The sequence below is a fragment of the Lissotriton helveticus genome, chromosome 3_1 (assembly GCF_964261635.1).
Source record: "Lissotriton helveticus chromosome 3_1, aLisHel1.1, whole genome shotgun sequence".
Lineage (NCBI taxonomy): Eukaryota > Metazoa > Chordata > Amphibia > Caudata > Salamandridae > Lissotriton > Lissotriton helveticus.
This window is the reverse complement of record NC_136061.1, coordinates 117,413,686-117,440,966: the sequence shown is the minus strand read 5'-3', so window position 1 is coordinate 117,440,966 and position 27,281 is coordinate 117,413,686. Positions and strand designations below refer to the sequence as shown.

The 27,281-nt window shown below is 47.7% G+C and overlaps 1 protein-coding gene across 6 annotated transcripts in view; it reads left to right on the top strand.

The window, feature by feature from the left end:
• Positions 1-24,294, top strand: part of CCNB1IP1 (cyclin B1 interacting protein 1) — a 347,622-nt gene extending 323,328 nt beyond the window's left edge. For 4 of the 6 annotated variants that reach the window (XM_078679341.1, XM_078679340.1, XM_078679339.1 and 1 more), the window contains one exon: positions 23,354-24,294. In XM_078679341.1, coding sequence (XP_078535467.1) covers positions 23,354-23,550 — 197 coding nt within the window. In that variant the 3' untranslated portion in view covers positions 23,551-24,294. The remainder of the gene's footprint in view (positions 1-23,353) is intronic. The other 2 variants (XR_013608570.1, XR_013608569.1) reach the window with 1 other exon arrangement.
• The last annotated feature ends 2,987 nt before the right edge of the window (positions 24,295-27,281 follow it).

Here is a 27,281-nt window from a genome sequence, read left to right as displayed (position 1 = left end):
TGACAAATTGAAGCGTCCAATAAAAAAGAAAACAAACCCCCCCTCCACCCGCCACCCAACCTCTCAAATACCAATAAGAGGAACATCGACACCCAAAAAATAAACCATGGAGGCGTCCACCATGGGGCATGGCGACGCTACGCCGGACGGGCAAACCAGCCATGAAATAAAACACACAAAAAATGGATATGTTAGCATATGCGAAGAACCCAAACTAGATAATAGTGCTGCGCTCAATGAACAATGAAGAGAGCGAAGGAAAAAAGAAAAAAGGAAAAAAGAGTGTTATCATCCATTCCCAGTCGGAGAGAAGAGATCAACGCTGTTTTGTGAAGCCTGGTGCTGTGGGGAGGTGGGCCGGGAACTGTTCGATGCCCCGCCTGAGTTGTTCTGAAAGTCACGGAAAAACTCCTGAGCTGCACTCGGCGTGTCGAAAATTCTAACATGGCCATCCACTAAGTCCACCTTGAGGCGCGCAGGATAGAGCATGCCATATCAAAGACCCAGATTCCTGAGCATGGTCTTGACACTCTGATATTTGCGCCGGGCCTCCTGGACCATGGCAGTAAAGTCCGGGAAGAAGGAGATGTTGTTACCTTGCCATTGGAGTTCACCCCTCTCACGGGCCTCTCGAAGGGCAGTGTCCCGGTCTCTAAAGTTCATAAGTCTGGCCACAATTGGTCTGGGAGGCAAGGCCGGTCTGGGGCGAGGACCTAAGGATCAATGTGCACATTCAACCACGAAACCCTGGGTGAAGGACTCCCTACCGAACAAATCAGAGAGGAGCTGTTCTACAAATATATCCATTTTTCCAGTAGCTGTCGTCTCCGGCACGCCCAGAATACGAATGTTATTGTGGCGCCCCCTGGCCTCCAAATCCTCGTTCTTTATAGCCACCTCTTTAAGGATCTTTTCCATTCTTTCTAGCTGTTTTAGAGAGGTGGAGGCCCCGTCCTCAATATCTGACACCCTATATTCCACCACATCTGGCCTGCGATCATGACCCTGGATCTTGGAACTCACATCAGCAAGTTTTTTGTCCAGATTATCAAATCGAGTGTCCAGGGCCTTGAATCCCGCCCTCATTTTGGCGAGCATGGCAGCGGCCAGGGCCTCTGAGCCAGGCGACAGTCGTGCCCGCGGCAGGGTCCGCCATGGCCCCGGGGGTCTTGTCAAATTGGATCTTAGGCTGTCGAGGGTCTTTCTTGACTATCTTGGCGGGATGGTCGCAACAGCTATGATGGTGGCCAAAATGATGGCATTCCAAAGTGCGTCACCAGGGGACTCCCCAGTGCATCCGAGACAAGGACACGTGAGAACGCGGCACACTGGGCCAGTATTCCCCAGCAGAGCAATGGTAGGATATCCAAGAGGCTCTCAGGAGGCAGCACACGGTGAGAGGCGGTGGACAGCAGGCCTCCGGACACCGGACGGCCAAGTCATGCAGCGTCCAGGTCAGGAAGGGAAGAGGAGCAGGTAGGACCATCCATATGGCAAAGACGGGAAACCAGCAGGGAAGGCAGTAGTCAGCTTAGCCGGGCAGGCAGGGCCAAAGGTGAACCAAGCGAGGCCCCAGACCGGAAAGGAGGAGGGCCCAGAGGAGCTCCGACCCTTCAGGCGGTCGCGGAGCGCCCACCCGGCGCCAAGGGGGGACAGAGCCAGGCACCGACCACCCCCTAACCCCGACCCAACCCGTACCACCACTAACGACCCACAACACTACCCCGGAGACCGGAGCGCGAAGCCGGCCAGCCCACCTGCCCGAGGCCCCGCGGCAGCGCGGCAGGCCCGAGGGCCAGAATACATGCGCCGGCGGCGGGGGCCGGGCAAGGGAGCGGCAGGCAGCGAGCGGGTCACCCGAGCAGGCCGGGTGGGAACCAGGAGGAGGACCGGGGAAGGGGGCGGCTAGGGGCGCGGACTCACCTCGGCCTCAGCAACACCAACATGGCGGATGGCAGGCCCGAAACGGGCACAGCTGGTATCGGGCACCGGCACCCAGCTATGGCGGCATCGGTCGCTGCAGCAGGGCTTTGCGAGCTTTGGGGACTGTAAAACACCCCTGAAGAGGCTCTCACATCGCAGGATCGTGGCCGGTGTAATCGCCCGATCGGCGAAGCTCTAAGCGGGTGCAGCCATCTTGGTTGCCTCCGTAGCCATGCCCACCTTATGGGATAAGATTTGGTCAAAAATTCATAGTGCCTCTATGTTGGACCTGGGGTCTCCAGACCACGTAGGGTAGCCTGGCACAGAGTAGGAAGGTCAAACCTAAAAGCAAAAGTGTTAAGCTTGCATCGCACCCTACAGTAACTCAGCGTCCATCCATTCAAAAATAACGCTACACCAGTTTAGGAAAATACGGTTCACTTTTATAAAAGATTTTTGTATACTCTCGCTTATTTCATCTGACTGTTTTGTCACTACTCACATTAGGTAATTCTCCCCCAATCAATTCAGCAATACATTGTTTCATAACTCAATGGGTTCAACATAGCATTAAGTATCCTATAATAAAGGCATCTTCTTGGTTAAGCTGTCTTGGCACACTAGAAAACAGAGACTGTCACCTGTAAAGGAACAAGGGAATATCCAAATGGGTCCAGATGGTAAATTAATTACTAAACCCTACTTAACTAAATTACATCAGGTGAATGACAAAGGGAAGTCAGAGTAATTTCTCCCTCCCCCCCCCGAAAAGGAAAGGTTAAGCAACAAACTCAGGCAATGTCAGCATTAAAATGGGTTCAATGTTCTTTTTCTTTTCCCCGCTTTGTCACCCTTCTTTACTTTACTTGTTCCCTTTTTCACGAGTCCCGATGGCTTCCTGGACTCAATCTTCCCTGTCTTGCCACCTCACTGCTTCCAGAAAATAAATGAGGGGGGGGTTTCCCTTCCGGGACCTTCGGATATCAATCCCCGGACCCACAACAGCCCCCAGTTCCCTCCTTACTTGAAGCCAGAAGTTTTGGGTTATTTCAGCCGTCACTGCGCAGTTGCAGCAGACCAGTACTTGCCACCAGACTCTCTCTCTCCCCAGCGGTGTCTCCCCCGCTGGCCAGGCAGAGTGACAGCCAAGCCGGCACCGAGGGGGACGCACTGGGTTAGCGGCTCCGCTGGTTTCTTCTCCGTTGAGTTTCTCCTCGAGTCGTCTCTATCGACTCCTCGGCAAACGACGTCACTGAGCAAGCGAGCAGTGGCTCCAGTCAGATGCTGCCCCCTTCTCCTCAGGCAACCAGAGGCCCTCCTCCGGAACTGCGCGCTGACAGACACTTCCTCGTTAATACTCCGCCCCCCCCTTCGGGGTTAGTGTTTATCACACCGGGCCTGCGCAGAGTCGCGCCACCTCAGACTCACCCGGTCACTCGCTCCGCCACGCTATCTCAGCAGCTTCTGACTGTTCCTCGTCACGCAATCAGAACCGGGCTGCGGGACATGTGAGACACATCCCAGTGGTCGCGTTTCTTTCCGCCAGGATTACCAAAAGTGGGGGAGGATTTCCCGGCTGCGCTTCTAAGTATAGGTAGGGGGAGACTTGGTGGGCCAAGCGCAGGCGGCAGGCGGACACGAAGAGAGAGAAAGGGGGGGAGGTAGCCAATTCCCTCAATCCTTTCCCCAGCCCTGCAGAGCTCTTCAACGTTCTAGCCAATTCTCAGATACTGGACAGTGGGGCGGATCGCCACACAACTCCACTCCTCCAGAAGTCCCTCAAGCCCACCCCAGGATAGGGGCTAGTCCTTTTTAGCTCGAACGGACTCCCTGTCCGGGGTCAACAGGAACGCAGTCTAACAGGGTCAGGTCTGCAGGAAGAGGGGCAGTGTTTACAGTAAGGAGGCAACCCTTAAAAAGAAGTCCACTTCTGAATGTCCTACCCCACCTTGCGCCACAGCCTGTACTCCAGCTGACCCTCTGTGGTATATAAATAAATAATACCGGATCTATTTTTGACTGGATATAGTAATAACAGATAGCTCAATAAATAAGAGTCAAGATTCGAGGTAGTAGGAGTTTGCAGGTTTAATACAGCATAAGGACAGGAACAGGACAACCTGCACAGGACTAGGATGGCAGCGCTGCCAGGGGCAGGATCGGAGTCGGCGTAACATTTAATAACAGTGCACAAGTATATATACTAAAACAATTGCATTACAGTACATACAATAGGCGGAGCAGTGGGTGTGGTCAATAGCAGTCGCGAAAGATAAGGGTGAAAGTAGGTGTAACAAGAGGCGTGAACATAGACATGTGATGTAAACGTAACAGAATATGTCATAAAAATGGGGCGGAAACATGGAGGGGGCTACCTAAGGAGCTGGAACCTCTAACCTAGTGGTGCGCGCAAACTGACAATGACGTGTTACTAGGAGAAGCTGGGGGCTATGACTTCTGCGCTAGGAGCAGAGACTGAAATCTGGAGAGTCAGGGCGACATGTACCTAAACACCATCTAGTATCTGATGTTTAGAGAACATGTTGATAGAATCCAAAAGTTATCGGGGTAAAGGCTAACAGACACTAAGACTGGTGCATGCATTATTCTACATGTAGTGCGTGTTGAAGAATATTAAATGACCATAAATACAGTATTTCTCTTACATGGAGACGTAAAGGCTAGACCATGACGGAAACTATTGATGCGATTCAGTAGCTTAGGAATGCAGAGAAGGAGGGCTGGACTGATAACTAGAATCATAACATACTTTTGGCAGACTAGCAGGCAGAGAGCCAGGTCGAGCCGGGCACTGTGAGGCAGGAAGTAAGTGAAGGGTCAGGAATACAGGTGGGGGCTGTATCGCTCCTCAGCGAGGGCTCAGGAGACAGGAGCTGAATCTGGTGTCCGGGCCCTTTTGAGGCCTAGAAACGGGGATTTTACAATGAAATAACGTGCACACTGAGAAACGTGGCAACGTAACTTTACATAGGCCTAATACTCGTAGCTTTCACGAGAACTGGAAACTGGCATACTAGAGATGGACACAACTGTAATTGCGTCTTTAATCGATCACGGAGAAAACATATGCATATTAATCATGCACATACAACATAGGATGGGGAACACGTAGGGACACAGAACATGGCAAAATTTACTTTTCCACATTCCCTCCTTGTCACTACGTTTCCATCAGGAAACATCAATATTCATGATACCATCTATCATCTCATAAAGTATCATTTGCTCGTCTCGAATTGTCTTGGAACGGGATTTAGGACGGGACTTGGGACTAGGAATACAAGAGGTAGCACAAATGCCGCAAATCGCAGGGCCACATTGTATACAGAGGCAGCAACTGAATGTGATCGCTACTGCAATACCTAGAAAGGACAACACTTTCCATCCCCAGGCAGAAATTATACTTCAGAACCAACCGGACCATGTCCAGGTGCCTGGATTTTGGTGTAACAGATGGGCAATTTTATGCAGTCTGGTTATAGCTGAATAAACGGACGGTGCGTTATTAGGAATGAAAATGCAGCAACTAGATCCGATGACTCTACATGCCCCGCCCCTATCGGCCAGTATGACGTCAAGGACGAGACGATTCTGGAGCACGACAATTCTCATAAAAGATTGCTCTTCGGTTAAGTTACCTAGAGCAGAGGTAGTCTCAATCACTACTGCTTCAAGTGTTCTGGTCAATCTACGTATCAATTTACTATTCACGACAGTACCTAAGTAGGGAAAGACACCTTTATTGATATCTATGTATTGTTCTAGAGCAGTTTCAGTATAATCGACAATCGGGAGGTCTCTCTTGTGTCTAGTATGTACTAGGTGGGAGTTCCTATGATAGTCAGGTGGGGCTAGAAAAACTGGTGGCAGTAGGAAGGCAATGTAACAAGTTCCCTCCCAATCGAAGGGCAGACGAACATATGCGGTCTGACCACAAACAAAATAAGAATGACGTGAAGCTTTGAAAATAGATTTCCCACTGTCACTATACTTGACAATAGTAGTACAATCACTATGTCCTACATGTACGGAACCATTATTTCTGACACATAATTCGCCTTTGACTGGTAGTACTGACATAGCAGGTAAGTCTGGAGTAGAATCAGACTGAACATTCAGGACCATAAAATTCGAAGAATAATTACCCAAATTATAAACTTCATTTTCTAGATCTAACCCTGTTCTGTGGGGAAGACCTTGCTTGTCTGGAAAACATGTACTGTTCAGGAAGGACATATCAGTTGAGGATGACGTTAACGTGGACCATGCTCCACACGAACCAGTATGTGAAAATGGATAAGGAAAGAGTGGCAGAACTCCCTTCGGTGTCTGGAAAGGGGGGAGTCGACCACACACCCAACAATTAGTGGCATTGCTGGTCTGGTGTGAATAATGTAACATGCGGATAAAGGAATTATTTCGCATAGCAAGACGATAAGATAGTTCATGAGGAGGCAGATCACTAAACGTATGCTCTACTGTAGTATTAGAAGACTTATTTACATGAGAAATTGGAAAACATAAATGCAATGCATAACTCGTGCAGGTAATCATAAGGCTGAGATATAGCAGGAAACATAAAATAATAATGCAACTTTTAGAGTTCTCACTAACTCTCTCTCTATGGGGGTCTATTTTATACATGTCAGAAACCGGTCTAACCGTTTCACCTAGGGGAGGACTTAGACAATCAAACTGGCTGACTTATTTTACTAGACCTTAATTTCAACTTATACTCCTGCTGCGGAGTTTTCTCTAACAGGGAGGGTTTTGAATCAGTGTCTTTTGCGGGACAGTCCTTGAGAATAGTACTTTGGCAGTCTTTAAAATCCTCGGAAATGTTCTTGGAAACAGTCTTTAGTCCATAAAACTTCTTTACATGCGACAAATGCACCCAGCCCTTCCTGCCTTCCAGCTTGACGGCAGTACGGGTGGCCAGGAGGACTTGCTTGGGCTCCTTCCAGCGGGGCTCCAGCGGACTTGAACGATCAAAGTTCCTTACGAGAACCAGACTTCCGGGAACGATTTCATGCGGTGCCACCTCGGTATTGTCTGGAAATGCGGCGGCAACCTGTGAACGACAAGAGTGTAGGGCAGACATCAAGGAAGCTAGGTAATCTGTCAGCATATTACTTGAAACATCTGTAATACTTCGGGGTCTAGGTGTACCCCACATATTCGGGGGGCGGCCAAAAACGACCTCGTACGGGGACAGACCTGATCTGGAATGTGCGACCATGCGCATATAAAACAGAGCGACTGGCAGAGCTACTAGCCAGTCCACACCTTTCTCTTTACAAACTTTAGCAATGCGGATTTTCAGGGTCTGGTTATGTCTCTCTACTAGACCGGCTGCTTCAGGATGGCGTACACAATGGAACTTCCACTGGTATCCTAACAACAGGGAAACGTGTTTCATCAGTTCAGATGAGAATGGCTGGCCGTTATCAGAATATACGACCCTAGGGAGTCCATAGCGGGGGAAGAATTCACGAACCAACTGCTTGGCAGTGGTCGCGGCTGTGTAATCTGGGACTGGATATGCTTCTGTCCACCTGGACAAAGCGCATACAACTACAAGGACATACTTGAAACCTCGACATCGCTCCATCTGAATATAATCCATCTGGAGGGCTTCAAAAGGGTGGTCAGGGGGCTGGAATCCACCTTGTTCCACCGGGACACTTTTACCTGGATTAAACTGGCAACATATCATACAGGTACGGACTTTCTGCTTGGCTGCAGCTCGTAAATGCTTGTTAAACCAAATGTTCTGGATACTGTCTAACATGGCTTTTTCTCCTAAGTGTGCTGGACTATGTGCGGTATTGATAATGACTTGAACCATTGAGTCGGGGAGAAACCATGTGGCTTTTCCCTTCGTTACCCATCCCTGATCTGTCTGGACCCCTCCTTGTTCGGACCATTTCTTGATTTCATCGGGAGTAGCATGTAACTGGATATCTATGACATCTTGAGTGGGGTCCTTAACTGTCATACTAGTAGTCGGATCTGGAGTATGTGTCTGTGTCGGATTAACTGACATGTCTGGAGTCTGTGCTGTAAGCTTGGCTGTTCGATCTGCTAGATCATTACCTTGGGAAATAATGTCTGTAACTTTCGTGTGTGCTTTGCATTTCATGATGGCAATGGATGTCGGTAAATGTATGGCGTCTAACAGAGCTTGAATAAGGAGACCATGCTGAATCTTGGTTCCATGAGAAGTCATGAAACCTCTCTCCTGCCAGAGCACTCCAAAGTCGTGTACGACTCCAAATGCGTAGCGTGAATCTGTGTAAACATTGACTTTCAGGTTCTTGGCGTGTATGCAGGCTTGTGTCAGAGCAACTAGCTCTGCTGCTTGAGCAGACAGGGTGTCAATACGGTGTGTTTCTATAACTTCAGTGTCAGTAGTCACTGCATACGCGGCTACTAGTTCTCCTGTACTTGTTCTCATACATGAACCATCCACATAAAGTGTCAGATCTGGATCTGGTAATGGAATATCTGTCAGATCTTGTCTTGGCTTAGTCATAGTGTTAACTACTTCCACACAGTCGTGTGTGGCAGGATTCGAATTAACTGACGGTAACAGTGTAGCGGGATTTAGAACGTTGCAGCGTCTGATTTCTATGTGTGGCTGGAACAGTGTCAGTTCATAACCTGTTAAACGTGCAACTGTCAAGTGCTGAGTCTGTGTTCGGTTTAAAAGAACTTCCACGGAATGTGGAACTTGTACTGTCAAGGAGTGTCCTAATACTATGGAATCACTTTGTCTGATAGCTAGTGCTGTGGCTGCAACTGACTTGAGGCACGCAGGCAGAGCCTGGGCTACTGGATCTAATGTGCTCGAAAAATAAGCACAGGGCTTGTATTGTCCTGCTTGATCTTGTGTGAGAACAGATAATGCTGTACCATCACGTTCTGTAACAAAAAGTGTAAAAGGCTTACTGTAGTTTGGTGTAGCTAGAACAGGAGCTTGACATAGAGCTTTCTTTAACTCATTGAAGCTAAGTGTATGTTCAGATGTCCAAGGGAGGACAGTCGATACGGCTGCCTCCTGTGTCGTTAACTGTATCAGTGGCTTGGCTAGAAATGCATACTGAGGAATCCATTGTCTGCAATAAGAAGTAAGGCCGATAAAAGCACGTACCTCCTTCTGTGTCTTGGGCTGAGGAAGACTCGCTATTAACTGGATACGATCGGGTGTCAACTGTCTACCCCACTTGGACAGTAAGTGGCCTAAGTAGATCACTTGCTGGACACAGAATTGAAGCTTTGAAGGGGACACCTTGTGCCCCATCTCGGCAAGGAAATACAAGACTGTAAGTGATGCTCGCTCGCAAGCACGTTCAGAACGGGCTGTGATCAGTAGATCATCGACATACTGGAGCAGGGCAGTGTCAGTTGGCATGTGAATGTTGTCTAGTTGTCTCTTAAGTGCTTGACTGTAAATGCTAGGACTTTCTGTGAAACCTTGAGGAGCTCGTGTGAATTTATAGCTCCTTCCATTTAAACAAAAACCAAAAAGGTACTGGCTGTCCGGATGAATGGGGACACTGAAAAACGCGTTCTTGAGGTCAATTACGGTAAAGAATATTGCCTCAGAATCAATGGCTGTCAACAGGGATGAAATATCTGGAACAACTGGGTACTGGGGAATAATACATTTATTGAGTTCTCGAAGGTCAATCACTAATCGATATACTGGGGGTGCATTTGGATCAGTACGTTTCATGACTGGAATGATCGGAGAATTACATACGTTGGAGTCAGTTTCTACAACTACTCCTTGAGCCATGAGCTCGTCAATTATTTTAGATAAGGCCGCTACAGCCTCAGGTGGTAATCTGTACTGTCTGATTCGTGGTAACACTACACCGTGCTTGAGAGTCACACGATGGGGTGTGATTTGCATGTAACCTACATCAGTTGGACCTTGCGCCCATAGATGCTGCGGGACATTAGACAATCTCGGATCAAAATCTCGTAATACATAGTGACCCTTGAAGTCACGTAAAAACAAACGTATTCCCTCTGGGGAACAGCAAATAACTGCACCTAGTTCTTTCAGTGTCTTAATGCCTAACAGATTTTCTGGACATGATTTTGTAAGTAATAGATCAGTAGTGCGGGACAATGGACCTACTTCTAGAATAACTGGCTTTGAAATCTCGTTTACAATAGGCTTTCCTGAAAATCCAAGGGAAACATTTCTAGAGCCTGAGAGCGGAGCCCCTGGAACCTCGTCGTGACTTATGGTAGTCCTACTTGCCCCTGTATCAATCAGAAACTTTCTGTCTTTTCCTAATATTTGACTATGAATATAGGGACCTTCTTGATCTACAGGAATCTCGATGAGAGGCAAGCCTACCTCCCTCTCTAGGCTGTTTCATGAGTATTGTTGGTACTCTGGATACTCTGTCTGAGCATACTGGTACATCTGCTGTGTAACATGCTGTGTTGCAGCGATAGGCTGCGGCGCTGGAACTGTCTGTTGTGCATTCTGTGGCTGAGAAGTCTGTGAAACTTGTTCTTGTCTAGGCGGACGTGGTCTTTCTTTAGTCTTACCAGTGGCTATATTATGTTTCAGAACTGCACACTCGTTTATAAAATGACCTGGCTGTTTACAATAATTGCATGTCCCTTTAACGGGAGCTGCAGGATGACTGGCTTGATTCGGACCCCTCTTCTGACTGTCTTGTGGAACAGATTGTGCAACTAGTACTTTCATTTTCGTGTCTTTCATACGTCTTCTCTCGTGTTCTTGCTCTTCTCTGATTCTATTCTGGTGATACTGGAGCATCTGTAACATCTGGGACGGGGTACTAGCTTGCCATGTACTTTCGACTTAATAAACTCGATTCTTAACTTGTGGACTTGAATTCTCGACTAGTTTAGTAACAAAAAGATGAGGGTATGACTCGCTACTCGTCTTCAATCCACTGTTTATAATGAAACATTTTTCAAATCTAGAATAAAAATCACTAGTGTCTTCATCTTGTTTCTGTTTACAGGCTGAGATTGCATCCCAGTCTTCCTTTTTAGTGGCTAACAATCTGGGCAAAACTTGTATTAACAGTTCTGGTAATTCTTTACATTTCTCTCCAAGACCGGTACCTGGTACTCGTATCTTATCTTCAGCTTCTAGAACTGCCCAATCGATCTTTTTCTCTCCCACCTCCCATTCTTTTTCCTTGAGTTTTTCGTATACCCCTGCGGGCAACAGGACCTTTAGCATTTTAATAATATCTGGATACGTATATTCTCCCATACGGAGCATGTCCTTTAACTCTCGGTGGAACCCTGCTGGATCTTTGTCGTGACAGGGGATTAATTTCTTCATCTCTAAGAGTTCCATCTTTGTAATCGGGGTGTAAACAAATACTCGTTGCATTTCACCATCTGCTGTCCTGACTGGGTGTACTTCTCGTAACGGATTCTGTCTATCTATGTAAAACGGTTTACTTTCTGGAGGTGAGACGTGAACAAAATGCGGGTTCAAAAACATACTATATTTATGACGCTGTTCTAGAATGACACTAATTAAATCGGTACCTAAACCTTTCCATCTATACTGGAGTAACTCGTTCAGGACATCATGTAACGGACCTGGATCAGAATGTTGACCCTCATACAATGTAATGAGGTGCTGAATCATATACATACCCACCAGTCGCTGCTCGGCTGGGGGCAGTTTCAGAAACATTTGTGCCACTATTTCGTCTGGAAAAGTGGTAGAATCAGTAACCCATCGGACTGCTGATCGGACTAGTTCTTGTTTATGCATAGTACTTAACTCACTATAACCGATTCGTGATTTCAGAATGTGATCGGTAGCTTGAAACACTTGTTCTAGAGAGCCTTGTTCTGGTGCTGGATGATGAAAGACTTTCTTGTGTTCTAGGCGTAAATGTCGGCCTGGAAATCTAGATTTACCTACATATGCTATTCTGGCGGGATTCTCGTCCTCTACCTCTTCGGTAGGAGAGTCATTCTCTTTCTCACTTACTTGTGCTGTTTTACGTTGTTCGTGTAACCTTATTATTTCCTTACGAATTTTCTTGTACATACTCTCTATACTACTGATGGTTCTGTGCTTACCCTCGGCTATATTATCACTCCACCTGGTCAGGGTTCTCATTTCGGCCGGATCTTTGGTCGGATAATCTTGTTCCCTTATTAAACAATTAATCAGAAATTTTAATATCATGAGCTGGATCTCAGCTTTCCTTTGAGACATGGCTTCGCCAATACTTTCTGGATCATCCCCTGTACGGATGAAACGATATATTCTGTCTAGATCTTCTTTCATATCCGGTAGGGTGTCCAAATACCCGGTCACCCGTCTTACACGTATGGAATATATAACCGTACTATCATCGCCTGTGACTGGATCATAGCGGCATTCAGTAAGAGCTCGTCGGATTTCTGCAACGGACTTATATTTGGGCGTACGCTGTAACGCACGTTCATGTAACTCGACTAACGTTACACGTTGGTGTGGCGGCGGGGTACCAGGAGGACCTCCTCCTGCGGCCCCTAAACTGGAATCGTCGACTGATACTCTTCGTGCTGGCAGAGTGACTGATGTGGCGGGAAGTTGTACTACGGGCTGGACCGGGGGTACCGTAGCAGGTACTGCAACAGGTGCCCTGGTGACTGGAGGAGCAGGAATTTCATCATTTACAGGAACTGACGGAACAGGATTTGCATATTCTGGGACTGTGTCGTCCAAATAGGACGAGATAAAAATATCAGCTGCGGTCGGTTTGTGACGTAGCTTGGTCGGAACTAATGGTGGCGGAAAATTACTGGATGCCTCCGGGGTCGCTTTTGGCAAGCCCTCGGCAAGAAGAGGATACATACCCTTAATGAGGGCATTCCTCTGTCTGTCTGACTGTTCGGTTTTAACTCGTTCACCTATTTCGATTAATTCCCTTTCTTGGGCTCTTTCTATGGATTCTCTACTTAATTCTGACTTTCTGATTTCTTTTTCGGTTCTTTTATGAGATTCTTTGCGCCATAACTCGATGGCATCTTTCTGTGACTGTCTGGCTTTCTTTTTCCATAATGCTTCTTCTACTCGCATGATGCACTCGGCATCCCACGTACCTGATACGGGCCATCTATACTTTTCCTCTAACTCTTTGGTGTACTCCACCCATAAGTCTAGATACAATATGTCACTTATGCCATGCTTTTGATACATAAAATGACCTGGACTGTCCCTAGGCGGGACAGGAACTGCTTCTTCTAACAGACCTTTTCTAGTTTTTAACTGACGTAGTTTGGAAAACAAAGGCATGACTGGACTGTAATCTAGACACAATACAATACACAATGAACACGATAATTACACCACTTTCATTCCACGACATTAAAATACATGAATGACATTTTAAAATAACAGTCTTGACAAAATACTACCTGGAATACTGAAAGCAGAATACATGAATTTTCTCGAGAACAGAACTGACTAGAACAGAAACTAGATGCACTGCTGAAACAGTACGAAACTTACCGGTCTCATAAAGAGACGCGTCAGGACCCGCATCCACCTAAGTGGACACTTCGTGTTGGATCTGTGTACCACCAAACCCACGGACCAGAGTCAATTAGATTGACCCTGTCTAGATACTACCCCAGCAACGGTACTCACCGGGCAGCAAGAACGGAAGGCCTCGGACTGGACTGGACTGCTACGACGCCGGACGGACACACTTCGGACTTCTGTTACGGGTGGGCCTCCGGATACCTCGGACCTTGGACTCTCGGCTTGGGCTCTGGTCGGGACTCGCCGCGTTCCTCCACCGCCTCGTCTGGATGCTGGACCGCAACCTCCGTCTCCTCCGTGGGCCTGAGGGATACTTGAAGCAGAAATATCTGCACGTGGCCGGTATGGTTCCGTCACGGCTGCAGAGGATCAGGGGGCTTGCGTGGCTTCACCGGTGCGTGGGGAAAGGGCAAGTCCCTATTCGGGCGCCATTATGTGGTATATAAATAAATAATACCGGATCTATTTTTGACTGGATATAGTAATAACAGATAGCTCAATAAATAAGAGTCAAGATTCGAGGTAGTAGGAGTTTGCAGGTTTAATACAGCATAAGGACAGGAACAGGACAACCTGCACAGGACTAGGATGGCAGCGCTGCCGGGGGCAGGATCGGAGTCGGCGTAACATTTAATAACAGTGCACAAGTATATATACTAAAACAATTGCATTACAGTACATACAATAGGCGGAGCAGTGGGTGTGGTCAATAGCAGTCGCGAAAGATAAGGGTGAAAGTAGGTGTAACAAGAGGCGTGAACATAGACATGTGATGTAAACGTAACAGAATATGTCATAAAAATGGGGCGGAAACATGGAGGGGGTTACCTAAGGAGCTGGAACCTCTAACCTAGTGGTGCGCGCAAACTGACAATGACGTGTTACTAGGAGAAGCTGGGGGCTATGACTTCTGCGCTAGGAGCAGAGACTGAAGTCTGGAGAGTCAGGGCGACATGTACCTAAACACCATCTAGTATCTGATGTTTAGAGAACATGTTGATAGAATCCAAAAGTTATCGGGGTAAAGGCTAACAGACACTAAGACTGGTGCATGCATTATTCTACATGTAGTGCGTGTTGAAGAATATTAAATGACCATAAATACAGTATTTCTCTTACATGGAGACGTAAAGGCTAGACCATGACGGAAACTATTGATGCGATTCAGTAGCTTAGGAATGCAGAGAAGGAGGGCTGGACTGATAACTAGAATCATAACATACTTTTGGCAGACTAGCAGGCAGAGAGCCAGGTCGAGCCGGGCACTGTGAGGCAGGAAGTAAGTGAAGGGTCAGGAATACAGGTGGGGGCTGTATCGCTCCTCAGCGAGGGCTCAGGAGACAGGAGCTGAATCTGGTGTCCGGGCCCTTTTGAGGCCTAGAAACGGGGATTTTACAATGAAATAACGTGCACACTGAGAAACGTGGCAACGTAACTTTACATAGGCCTAATACTCGTAGCTTTCACGAGAACTGGAAACTGGCATACTAGAGATGGACACAACTGTAATTGCGTCTTTAATCGATCACGGAGAAAACATATGCATATTAATCATGCACATACAACATAGGATGGGGAACACGTAGGGACACAGAACATGGCAAAATTTACTTTTCCACACCTCTCTGGATGACAAAATGGCCACCCTACAGTTGGCCTTTATATACCCCTAACCTCAAGTGTCCAGAACAGGCCAGAAGGTTCTAGATTCCCCATGTGTGTCTATGGGCCAGTCCCTGAGGTAATCAGTTGTGGCAGTTACCAGCCACCATTTTGTGTAACTAAATTTGCCCTTAGAAAAGGAGGGACTTCAAGGCCTATGAGGAATTTAGAGGGTCAAGGACGCACCTAACCCCTAGGACAACACCAAAAAGTCAAGTGGACATAAAAATGAAAGGAATTGGAAGTCAGAAAGGGGGAAAAAATAAATAAATAAGTAGAAGGGACCACCCAAAGGGCTGACAGGTCTAACACGCATCCCCCCCAGCTGAAAGTGGGGAGAGCTACCCAACCCCTTGGGAGTCCTCATCACTAACGAGGAAATACCTAGAGAGACCGTCTGCATTGGCGTGGTCCACTCCAGGTCGATGTTCCACCCGGAAGTCCATTCCCTGTAGGGAGATAGACCATCTCAACAGCTTGGGATTCTCTCCCTTCATTTGCATCAGCCAACGAAGGGGTCGGTGGTCGGTCTGAACCAGGAAGTGCGAGCCAAACAGGTATGGTTGCAACTTCTTCAGGGCCCATACCACCGCAAAGGCTTCCCGTGCAATTGCACTTCACTTCTGTTCCCGGGGAAGCAGTCTCCTAGACAGGTAGACAACAGGTTGATCCAGACCCTCTTCATTGAGTTGCGATAACACTGCTCCAATGCCATGTTCTGACGCGTCCGTTTGGACAATGAATTCCTTGGAGAAATCAGGGGCCCTGAGGATTGGTGCTGCACACATTGCTTGTTTCAACTTATCAAAGGCTTGCTGACAAGCCTCCGTCCAGACTACCCGTCGGGGTTGCTTTTTAGATGTAAGCTCAGTTAGGGGTGCCACAATAGTGCCATACCCCTTCACAAAGCGACGGTAGTATCCTGTGCGGCCCAGGAAGGCTCGGACCTCAGTTTGGGTCTTGGGGGGCTCCCAGGCCATGATAGCCTCAATCTTTGCCTGGAGGGGCTGCACCGTTCCCCTGCCCACCAAGTGGCCTAGGTACACAACCGACCCCTGCCCGATCTGACATTTGCTGGCCTTGATTGTCAAGCCAGCCTGTTTCAGGGCCTGGAGAGCAGCTTGTAAGTGACACAAATGGTCCTCCCAGCTGTTGCTGAAGACTGCAATGTCGTCTAAATAAGCAGCAGAGAAGGCCTCCATCCCTGAGAGGACCTGGTTCACCAGCCGCTGAAAGGTGGCAGGGGCGTTCTTGAGCACAAAGGGCATTACGCAGAACTGGTAGTGGCCCTCAGGCGTGGAGAAGGCTGACCTTTCCTTTGCTCCATCTGTAAGGGAGATCTGCCAGTACCCTGAAGTGAGGTCAAAGGTACTCAAGTATTGGGCAGCTCCCAGCCGGTCAATAAGTTCATCCGCCCTAGGGATCGGATGCGCATCAGTTTTGGTCACTGAATTCAGTCCCCGGTAATCCACATAGAACCTTAGTTCTGGAGTGGTGCCCGGTGGGGCAGCTTTTGGTACCAGAACCACCGGACTGGCCCAGGGGCTACTAGAAGGTTCAATTACTCCTAGCTCCAGCATCTTAGTGACTTCACTGTGGATGCTGGCCTTCACCTTGTCTGACAGCCGGTAGATCTTAGACTTCACAGGTGGGCTGTCTCCTGTGTCCACATCATGGGTACACAGGTGGGTTCTTCCCGGGACAAGGGAGAAGAATGAGGAGTACTGATCCAGGACCTGGCGGCAGTCCTCTCGCTGCTCAGGAGTTAGGGATGGTGAAAGAATCACTCCCTCCACCGACCCATCCTTTTCTTGAGACGAAAAAAGATCAGGGAGAGGCTCGCTTTCCGCTTCCTCTGATCCATCAGTCACCATAATTAAGATGACCTTGGGCCTCTCATGGTGGGGTTTGCGACGATTGGCATGAAGTACCCGTAGGGGCTGTCGAGGGGTTTTAAGGTCCACCAAATAAGTAGCCTTACCCTTTTTCTCCATCACCACAAAGGGACCTGTCCAGCGATCCTGGAGGGCACTTAGCTCTCCAGGCTTCATCACCCACACTTTCTGGCCAGGTTCCAACTCCACAGGGTGAGCATTGTGGTCATACCACTCCTTCATCACTGCTTGGCTGGCTTCCAAGTTGTCCGAAGCTTGCTTCCACAACTTAGCCATTTGGCTCCCGAAGGCCAGCATGTAGCTCACCACATCCTGGAGAAGCTACCTGGGGGTCTTTTCCCATCCGTCTTTCACCAGGCTGAGAGGTCCACGCACAGGGTGCCCATACAGAAGTTCGGAGGGGCTGAAGCCCACTCCCTTCTGTGGAACTTCCCTTTAGGAAAATAACAGACAGGGTAGGAGGATGTCCCATTTCCTCCTCAGGCTCTCAGGCAGACTTCTTATCATGCCTTTCAAGGTCTTGTTGAACCTTTCCACCAGACCTTTGGTCTGTGGGTGATAAGGAGTGGTGAACCGGTAGTTAACTCCACACTCCTTCCACATAGCCCGCATGTAAGCTGACATGAAGTTGGTCCCCCTGTCGGACACAACTTCCTTGGGGAAACCCACTCGAGTAAAGATCCCTATCGGGGCCCTCGCCACTGCAGGTGCAGTAATGATCCTCAGAGGAATTGCCTCTGGGTATCGGGTGGCGTGATCCACCAGAACCAGGATGAACCTGTGACCAGCTGTAGTTGGTGGATCCAATGGCCCCACAATGTCGATGCCCACCCTTTTAAAGGGGGTGCTAACGACAGGAAGTGGTTCCAGGGGAGCTTTCAGCTTCACCCCTGTTTTCCCACTGGCTTGGCAAGACACACATGTCCGACAGTAGGTGTCGGATGCCACCCTCATCTGAGGCCAATAAAAGTGGGGGACAAGCCGGGCAAAGGTCTTGTCCTGACCCAAGTGTCCTGCCAATTGTATTTCATGAGCCAGTTCTAAAAAAAAGGCTCGGTAATGTTGAGGGACAACCAAGGCCCGTGATGAACCGTGCACGGGTGCCTTAGGTTCACTGTAGAGGAGTCCATCCTCCCAGTAAATATGATAATTCCCAGTAACGTTTCCTGCTGCCTGGGCTTCGGCCTGTCGTCTCAGTCCCTCAAGGGTAGGGCACTCCTTCTGGCCCTTACAAAAACTCTTCCCTGGTAGGCCCTCCTCCCACATGCCACTCGGCAGGGATAGGTAGGTTCTCCAGGGAGACAACATCCCCCTCCACGGACTCCTGGTCCACCACCGCAGGTGGCCTATCTGTCTCATGGGGCGTGGATGCCCAGGCAGGCTTCTCCTGTCCTCGGTTCTTTCCCTTTTTGGCAGCTGGCTGGGCCTTTGTTCCAGGCTCCAGCCCAAGCGAACTCCCCCTCCGGGTAGTCGCGGACCTTGTGCTAGCACAGGCCCAGTCAGGTGTATCCAGCATCTCAGAATGAGTCCGGTATTCCACCTCCTTCCAAGCATTGTGCTCCATATCATTCCCCAACAGACAATCGACTGGCACGGCAGGGCTTACGGCAACTCAAAGTGAACCTGCAACCCCTTCCCACTCAAATGGAACCTCGGCCACAGGGTAGTGGCCCAATCTGCCGTCAGCCATCGCGGCGGGGTAGACTACATGTGGAATCACCTGCTCTGGAGACACCAGTTGACTCCTTACCATAGTCATACTGGCTCCTGTGTCTCTCAGAGCCTCTCCTCTTTGGCCATTGATGGTGAGCCACTGCCCATACTTAGTAGTATTTGAGGGCACCTGGATCTTAGAAACCATCTCCCGATCTCCCAGGGACACTAGGGTGACACCCGCCCACTCCCCCCCCTTATCTAAGGGCAACTCCTCCCCGAGCACTACACTAGCTACTCCCGGGGCTTTTCCTCCAGTGGGAGGGGGTGGTCTCTTTGGGCACTTGACATCACCTTTATAGTGCCCAACCCCACCACACTCATAGCAGCGGACAACCCTTGGCTGCTGACTATGGTCATGATGAGGGTTTCTTGGCGGGTTAGCCTTGGGAATGAATCCTGTTCCTTTTCCCTGAAAATTGTTTTGGGGACCTTTCGAGTACTCCCCTTTTTTATCTCCCCCCTCTTTCTTCTGGGGAGCGCCCTGTCCGGTCCTTTGGGAATCCCCTCCAGTCCCCTTTGAGGACACCCGGGTACTAGCCCAGATGTCCGCCTCCTCAGCAAGCTTCCGGGGGCTGGTCAGCTTGCTGTCCACCAGGTGTTGTCGCAGCTCGGGAAAACATTTCTCGAGTAGGTGCTCCTTGAGGATAAGGTCATACAACCCCACAAGGCAGCGTGTACCCAACCCTCTAATGCCTTCTTTGCATAGTCCAAGAAATCCACCCAATTCTGTGTGCCTAGTTTGTGACTACCCCTAAACTTCTGTCTGTATTTTTCTGGAGTCAGTCCAAACTATTTTATCAGCGCCACTTTCATGGTGGGGTAGTGGGTCTGCTCTAGGGCCAATAGTGTATCCCTTCCTGCAGGAGGCATGTATTTATAAAAGCCACCCCCCCCCAGTGTTTCTCCAGTATCCCATGGGCTCTTAAGGAGACCTCATAGGCAGCCAGCCACTTGGCGATGTCATACCCTGCACTGTAGCTGGCGACTACGTCCTTTGGTAAATAGGGTCTGGGTTCCCTGGTTGTATCTTTGGATTCGCTGCCACCATTAGGAGTACTGGGAGTGCCTGCTTGTAGGGCCTTGAGATCTACCTCTCTGAGTTTCAACTCATGAGCCATCCTCTGCTCCTCCCTCTCCTTTTCCAACCTAGCTAACTCCCACTTCAGCTGTCTTTTCTCTCTCCGGTCGGCTAATTCAGCTTCGGTCAAGCTTCTTCCAGAGACACTGCTGTCCTAGGACCCGTTAGTAGGTTCCCCACTTCAGGTTGGTACAATCCATCCACCCCGATGACAGTGTCCAGATCCCCCTCTTCCTCCTCCTTCCCATCTGGGTGCGCTGCCACCCATGCTCTCAAGCTGGTTTGGAGTTCCCCCTTTTTAGCACCACGCTTGAAGAACACTCCCATATTTTGGCAAAATTCTCTAAGTTGGGCCACAGTATAGGTCTCCAATTCTTCCAGAACAAATCCCATTTTGCCAATGAGAGTCAGGGACAGCCACTTGGAAGAAATTAGTTAAGAGGGTAATTACAAGCTACCTCCACCCACCACCAGGAGTAAATTTGGAAAAACAAAAATATAATTAGGGAGTCCACTAGTAGAAAACTCCAGGTGTAGCTCTGTGGAGTACACTACGTGGACGCAAGCACAAGCTCTATCCCACCTCTGAACACCAATTATGTTGGACCTGGGGTCTCCAGACCACATAGGGTAGCCTGGCACAGATAAGGAGGGTCAAACCTAAAGGCAAAAGTGTTAAGCTTGCATCACACCCTACAGTAACTCAGCATCCATCCATTCAAAAATAACGCTACACCAGTTTAGGAAAATACGGTTCACTTTTATAAAAGATTTTTGTATACTCTCGCTTATTTCATCTGACTGTTTTGTCACTACTCACATTAGGTAATTCTCCCCCAATCAATTCAGCAATACATTGTTTCATAACTCAATGGGTTCAACATAGCATTAAGTATCCTATAATAAAGGCATTTTCTTGGTTAAGCTGTCTTGCACATTAGAAAACAGAGTCTGTCACCTGTAAAGGAACAAGGGAATATCCAAATGGGTCCAGATGGTAAATTAATTACTAAACCCTACTTAACTAAATTACATCAGGTGAATGACAAAGGGAAGTCAGAGTAATTTCTCCCTTCCCTCCCCTGAAAAGGAAAGGTTAAGCAACAAACTCAGGCAATGTCAGCATTAAAATGGGTTCAGTGTTCTTTTTCTTTTCCCTGCTTTGTCACCCTTCTTTACTTTACCTGTTCCCTTTTTCACGAGTCCCGATGGCTTCCTGGACTCAATCTTCCCTGTCTTGCCACCTCAGTGCTTCCAGAAAATAAATGAGGGGGGGGTTTCCCTTCCGGGACCTTTGGATATCAATCCCCGGACCCACAACAGCCCCCAGTTTCCTCCTTACTTGAAGCCAGAAGTTTCGGGTTATTTCAGCCGTCACTGCGCAGTTGCAGCAGACCAATACTTGCCACCAGACCCTCTCTCTCCCCAGCGGCGTCTACCCCGCTGGCCAGGCAGAGTGACAGCCGATCCGGCACCGAGGGGGACGCACTGGGTTAGCGGCTCCGCTGGTTTCTTCTCCGTTGAGTTCCTCCTCGAGTCGTCTCTATCGACTCCTCTGCAAACGACGTCACTGAGCAGGCGCGGGAGAGCAGTGGCTCCAGTCAGTTGCCGCCCCCTTCTCCTCAGGCAACCAGAGGCCCTCCTCCGGACCTGCGCGCTGACAGACACTTCCTCGTTAATACTCCGCCCCCCCCCCCTTCGGGGTTAGTGTTTATAACACCGGGCCTGCGCAGAGTCGCGCCACCTCAGCCTCACCCGGTCACTCGCTCCGCCACGCTATCTCAGCAGCTTCTGACTGTTCCTTGTCACGCAATCAGAACCGGGCTGCGGGGCATGTGAGACACATCCCAGTGGTCGCGTTTCTTTCCGCCAGGATTACCAAGAGCGGGGGGAGGATTTCCCGGCTGCGCTCCTAAGTATAGGTAGGGGGAGACTTGGTGGGCCAAGAGCAGGCGGCAGGCGGACACAAAGAGAGAGAAGGGGGGGGGGTAGCCAATTCCCTCAATCCTCTCGCCAGCCCTGCAGAGCTCCTCGAGGTTCTAGCCAATTCTCAGATACTGGACAGTGGGGCGGATCTCCACACAACTCCACTCCTCCAGAAATCCCTCAAGCCCACCCCAGGATAGGGGCTAATCCTTTTTAGCTCGAACGGACTCCCTGTCCAAGGTCAACAGGAACGCAGTCTAACAGGCTCAGGTCTGCAGGAAGAGGGGCGGTGTTTACAGTAAGGAGGCAACCCTTAAAAAGAAGTCCACCCTCTGAATGTCCTACCCCACCTTGCGCCACAGCCTGTACTCCAGCTGACCCTCTCTGGATGACAAAATGGCCGCCCTACAGTTGGCCTTTATATACCCCTAACCTCAAGTGTCCAGAACAGGCCAGACGGTTCTAGATTCCCCATATGTGTCTATGGGCCAGTCCCCGAGGTAATCAGTTGTGGCAGTTACCAGCCACCATTTTGTGTAACTAAATTTGCCCTTAGAAAAGGAGGGACTTCTAGGCCTATGAGGAATTTAGAGGGTCAAGGACGCACCTAACTCCTAGGACAACACCAAAAAGTCAAGTGGACATAAAAATGAAAGGAATTGGAAGTCAGAAAGGGGACAAAAATAAATAAATAAGTAGGAGGGACCACCCAAAATGGCTGACAGGTCTAACACTCTAGAGCTGCCAACACCACTCAAATCTTATTTTTAATTTATAATCGTATTTTATTTACTCCTTCGCCTTAGACACTCCTTCTACTTGTTGGTCCTGCCCATGCCCTTCTGCTGATTTAAAACATATGCTGTTCGAATGCCCACCCGTTTCCCAGTTTTGGAAGCTAGTATGGATCCAATTCCAAAATATTTTTCAATTTCAGTCTCCTTTCTCCATTGACAATATTTTTCTAGGTTCTCTCTCCTATATTTTCGCCAATTCCCCACAACAGTGCAAACTGATAGACCTCTTAATAGCTATTGCTTTTCATCACATTACCTCCAACTGGAAACAAGCTACTGGAGTCACTTTTCGTGCTTGGTGGAATGCGGTCTGTTTTCACCACCGACTTGACACCAATTTTGTCTCTCCCATTTCCCTAGCAATTAAACGAGATCTTTTATGGCTCCCTCTAACCAATTATCTGTCCTTGGTTGCTTCCCCGACACCTACTTCCCAAATTAGAACTGATGAGGTTCAAAAACCACCATGATTCTTCCCAATGTTTTTATTACTTTTAGTAACTGATTATATTGTCTACTCTTTATGCTTTAATTGCCAGACATTGCCTTGTGTTTTCTCCTTGCTGCTTAATGATATTTACTATGCTTACATTCATAAGAGATTTTTCTTGTGTTATAACTTTTGATTGTTTCTTAATTTTCTGTCTTTGACTTTTTATATTTCAATAAACTCAAACTTAAAAAAAAAGAAGTTTCAGATCCTAATATGAGCTAAATAGTTTTAACAGAAGGGTCAACTAATGGCTGATATGCTGTGTCTTTTCCCTTTCTCCTCTAGGTAATGCAGTGAAGTTTCCATCCGAGACACTGCCAATGAGATCTGGCGAAGGAGATTTCCGATCTATGCCATTTTTCTCCTCTTCCTCCCCTACAATAGAGCCTGCTAACAGTTTTTTCACATTTAATTCGCCGAGGAATGAACTTGAGCAGCAGCACCCTGCAGCATCTCGAGCCTTCAAAGTGATGAGACTGTGACTCGTGCCTTGCTGGATGATACAATTAGAGCACAGGTGTCATGCCTGGTCTGGCACTGGAGTGCTGACTTGTTGAGCTCACATGATTGACAATGCTCCTAAGCTCAACCCATGAAAGTTCCTTAGGAGCTGTCTCTCATTCTGCTATCCGTTCCTTGTAGTGAGCCATACAACTTAGATCCCTGTTACCGGTTTCAATTTGCTTACCACGCAAACCATGGTGATAACGTTTCCAATTACAGTTCATTTTATGGGAAGCCCTTCTTCCCTTAAAGGCTTTTTTTTAATATCTGGCAACATTAGGTGAAACGTTTGTGTCCTAGCCATCCAATGCGCTTGAGTTAGTAGTAAGGTTGTTTTTGGATGCACACTTTTAAATATGCAGATATAATTTTGAAAATCTCTATTTGAAATGTTCAATAAACAACTGAAATTTCAGACATGGGTATGTGATTGCACTTTGTAACTATAATTCTTCTGCTTTAGATGTTATAAGATGTTTGAATTTGCCAATCAATAGAACAGGGTTTTGGACAAAGTTGTTTATAATCCCCAGCCTCTATCTAGTGTTGTGGTGACCAGGCCGCTACCTCTATCTGAAACAATGAGCTTTATCTCATTTCCTACGTGTAAAACATATAGATTATCTTTATGGTTTTGTGAGTAAGTTATATCACCTTTCTTAATTATGACCTGAAATATTAAAGATGAACTCAATAAAAACTTCAAAAATTTACAATCACAATGCTTTTTATGTGACCCTGTTTTATAAGGAACATATTACATCAAACCATTGATATACCTAACTATGAGTAATATGATAGTGGTCAAACAAGGTGGTAAACTACCTTATTAGAATAAGAGGCTCTAGCATTACATTTTGATAATTTCTTAATTCCTTTACATTTTCCTTTGATTTTAAATGTCTTTCATGACAGTACCTCATACCCTATAGCTTCACTTTACAAACTGTGCGAAAAGACAATGACATTCTAAAGGATTTCAAAAGTCACTGAAAGGATGTTTTGCGGAATTGGGAGTGTGAAACCCTTAGCAATAAGTGCATTACATATAGCAAAGCAGATCACTGGAAAAAAATATTAATATCGTGCAATTCTAAGAATTTGCCTTAACATACCTGTAACTGTTGTAGCCATTTTCTAGTGTTGACAGTGAATTCAAGTTGTGATTCTCTATGATGCGTGAATACTTGTTTCCATGCCTGCCCATCGTGGCAAAGAAAAACCTCCCTTTTATGTATTAAGTTACCCATATGTAGGCATTATAGCCCATAAGATAGAGTGCATGGTGTTTAAAATTATGAGATGTAGAAATGAAAAGTTAACATGTCCTTACAGTGATTAGCCCCCAAAGCTGTTTTCACTGTACCAAGGCTGGTTGCTCCATAGGGGAAATATGCGAAGAAATATAAAATGTAACAGTGCTATTGTTGGTTAGGAAGCAGCTTGGAACATCATTTACAGTCTGTATTTAATGTTTATTAAAAGTCCAATTCACTGGTGAAGTCAACATTTTTTTATTAATATTAGGGAAAAGGCATTTTGGAAATTACCTTCGCCCTGTTTAAAGCTCTTGGAAGCTAATTTGCTTCCAACTGTCACCCATCTAGTGAATGACCTTTGAATAAAACTGCTCCCAGAGCAGAGACATTGGCTAGGGTATGAATGGTGTTTTGTTATTCTGGCAACAAGCCCAGTTGGGCTGTAGCTAGGAACATAGTTAATAGGTGTCTTTCCTGTTGCACACAGATGCATCTCACACCTGAAAAGGCTCCCTCTTTGTCCTTAGACTCGGGGAGGCACCAAACCCATTGGAGGGAGACCTGCTCCCAGAATTGGTTTAAAGTGACCGAGGAGGAGAGTACTGCACATTATAATCACCATACCTTGGATGGGTACACAGGCTTTGCACAAGGGGAGAAGGGTTTCTTCATCTTGGAAATAGGGAGCGAGGGGACTGTGAGTTTATTTGCAGTGGGGTAGACAGGAACTGCTGCAAAAGTCGGTAGGATTACCCCTAGGAACATTTACCCTATTGGTTAGGGAGGGGCCAGGAATTACCCTCACCCGCAGGCTAGTGCTAGGCACTACTGGGCACCTTCATCAGAACTGGACCTGTAGAAGAACTGCACGGGTGTTTGAGAACAATGAGAAGACCGAAGGCCTGGACGTGCTCCCACTTTTAACCAGGGCAAAGAAGTGGTCTCCAGGGGTCAGTTAGCTAACCTCATGTTCAAGGTACAGGGCCACAGCATAAGTTGCAAGAGGCCTTTTTGCTGAAGAGCCCATCTGACCAGTGTCAACTGGCCCTGACCTGCACCCTACAGGTACTGCAGGAGTGAGTGAGTCTTGAGTCCCAAGTGCTGTTTCTGAGGTCCTGGGACCCTTGGCTGTGTCAAAGTGTACTCCTTCTACCATCCATCCAAAAACCGGAGGACTGGAATAAACCTGCCAAGCCGATCCTACAAAGGTGTGCTTCAGCTGGGCTGTAGAAATAGGTTTCTCCCGCTTAAAGGACCTAGCAGAGCAGATATCGGCTTTGGATGCAGCCATCAGTCTTGACAGGCTGGAGGATTCCTAGCTCCAAAAAAGACTAAGTCCAAATATAGAAATCTTGACCAGACGAATGTGCATTCGGTTAGTGAGAACACTTCTCAGGGTGCAACATTACTTTTCCTGCTTGGAACATTTATAACCTAAACCAGCAACTTAATCTGCATATCCAAATTCATGGAGCTATCCACCGATACAGCCTGCCGGGTCAAACACGGTTGGTGAATCCAAACTCAGTTAATGAACTACAGGGCTGGGTAAAATGCAACACACTGACTACTTATCATAGGCTACATAATCGGCTGATGAAGGACCACATCTTGGAGTATTTGTCATTGAGAGTTACACCAACATCTAGTGGATTCCAAACTGTTTGAAACCAGGCTGCGTGGTAAGGCAGCTGATGTGTGTTCGCACGCAAGGGTATCTAAGAAATTAAAGGGGGTAATTTCAAGAAAGGGAGAAATGCCACCCTGGTCCCCCAGAGGGGAAAGAGGTGAGCAACAAGGATAAAAAGATGGAGCCTGTTAAGTCTACTTAATAGATGGAGCCCCATTCCTTTTCCCAATCCAGTGCGGTAGGTAGAAGGGGAAGCAGTATTTTGCTCCCCACTAAGGCCTGGACTGTTGCAAGCCGGGACAAAAGTGTAGGGAGACTGTCGGTTCAAAGAAGCCCACCACAGGTGGGCAGTGCCATAGGATTGAAAGTGTGTGAATTGGGGTTTAAGTTGGCACATGGAAAACTAGAGGTTACCCTGAATCCACTTTAGTTTTTGTGGGTGAGGAGGATGTTGAAGTCCTGGCAGCCTTACCTCCCAGTGTGGTGAAGTACAGGCAATTGCCTATCATCAACAACATTAATACAGATGTTCTGAGGCCACAGTGTTGTGCTGGCTGGTCTCCCCAGAGCAGATTATCCCAAAAGCCCTTTGTAGGGTAGTCAACGCTGAAAATGAGGGAAATTTCATCCCATAGTAATGGTTACCTTTGAGTGGGGAGGGGTTGCTGGTCCAAAGAAGGTAGCTGTGAGCCTTGCTATACAAGTGGAGTGTCTTTTCAGAAATGATCTAGAAACTTCTGTGTGGGGAAAGGGGTTAATTATATGGTGTGGTTGTGCGACCGCACTGTGATAAATGTACTACCATTACCGGGTCCAGTCA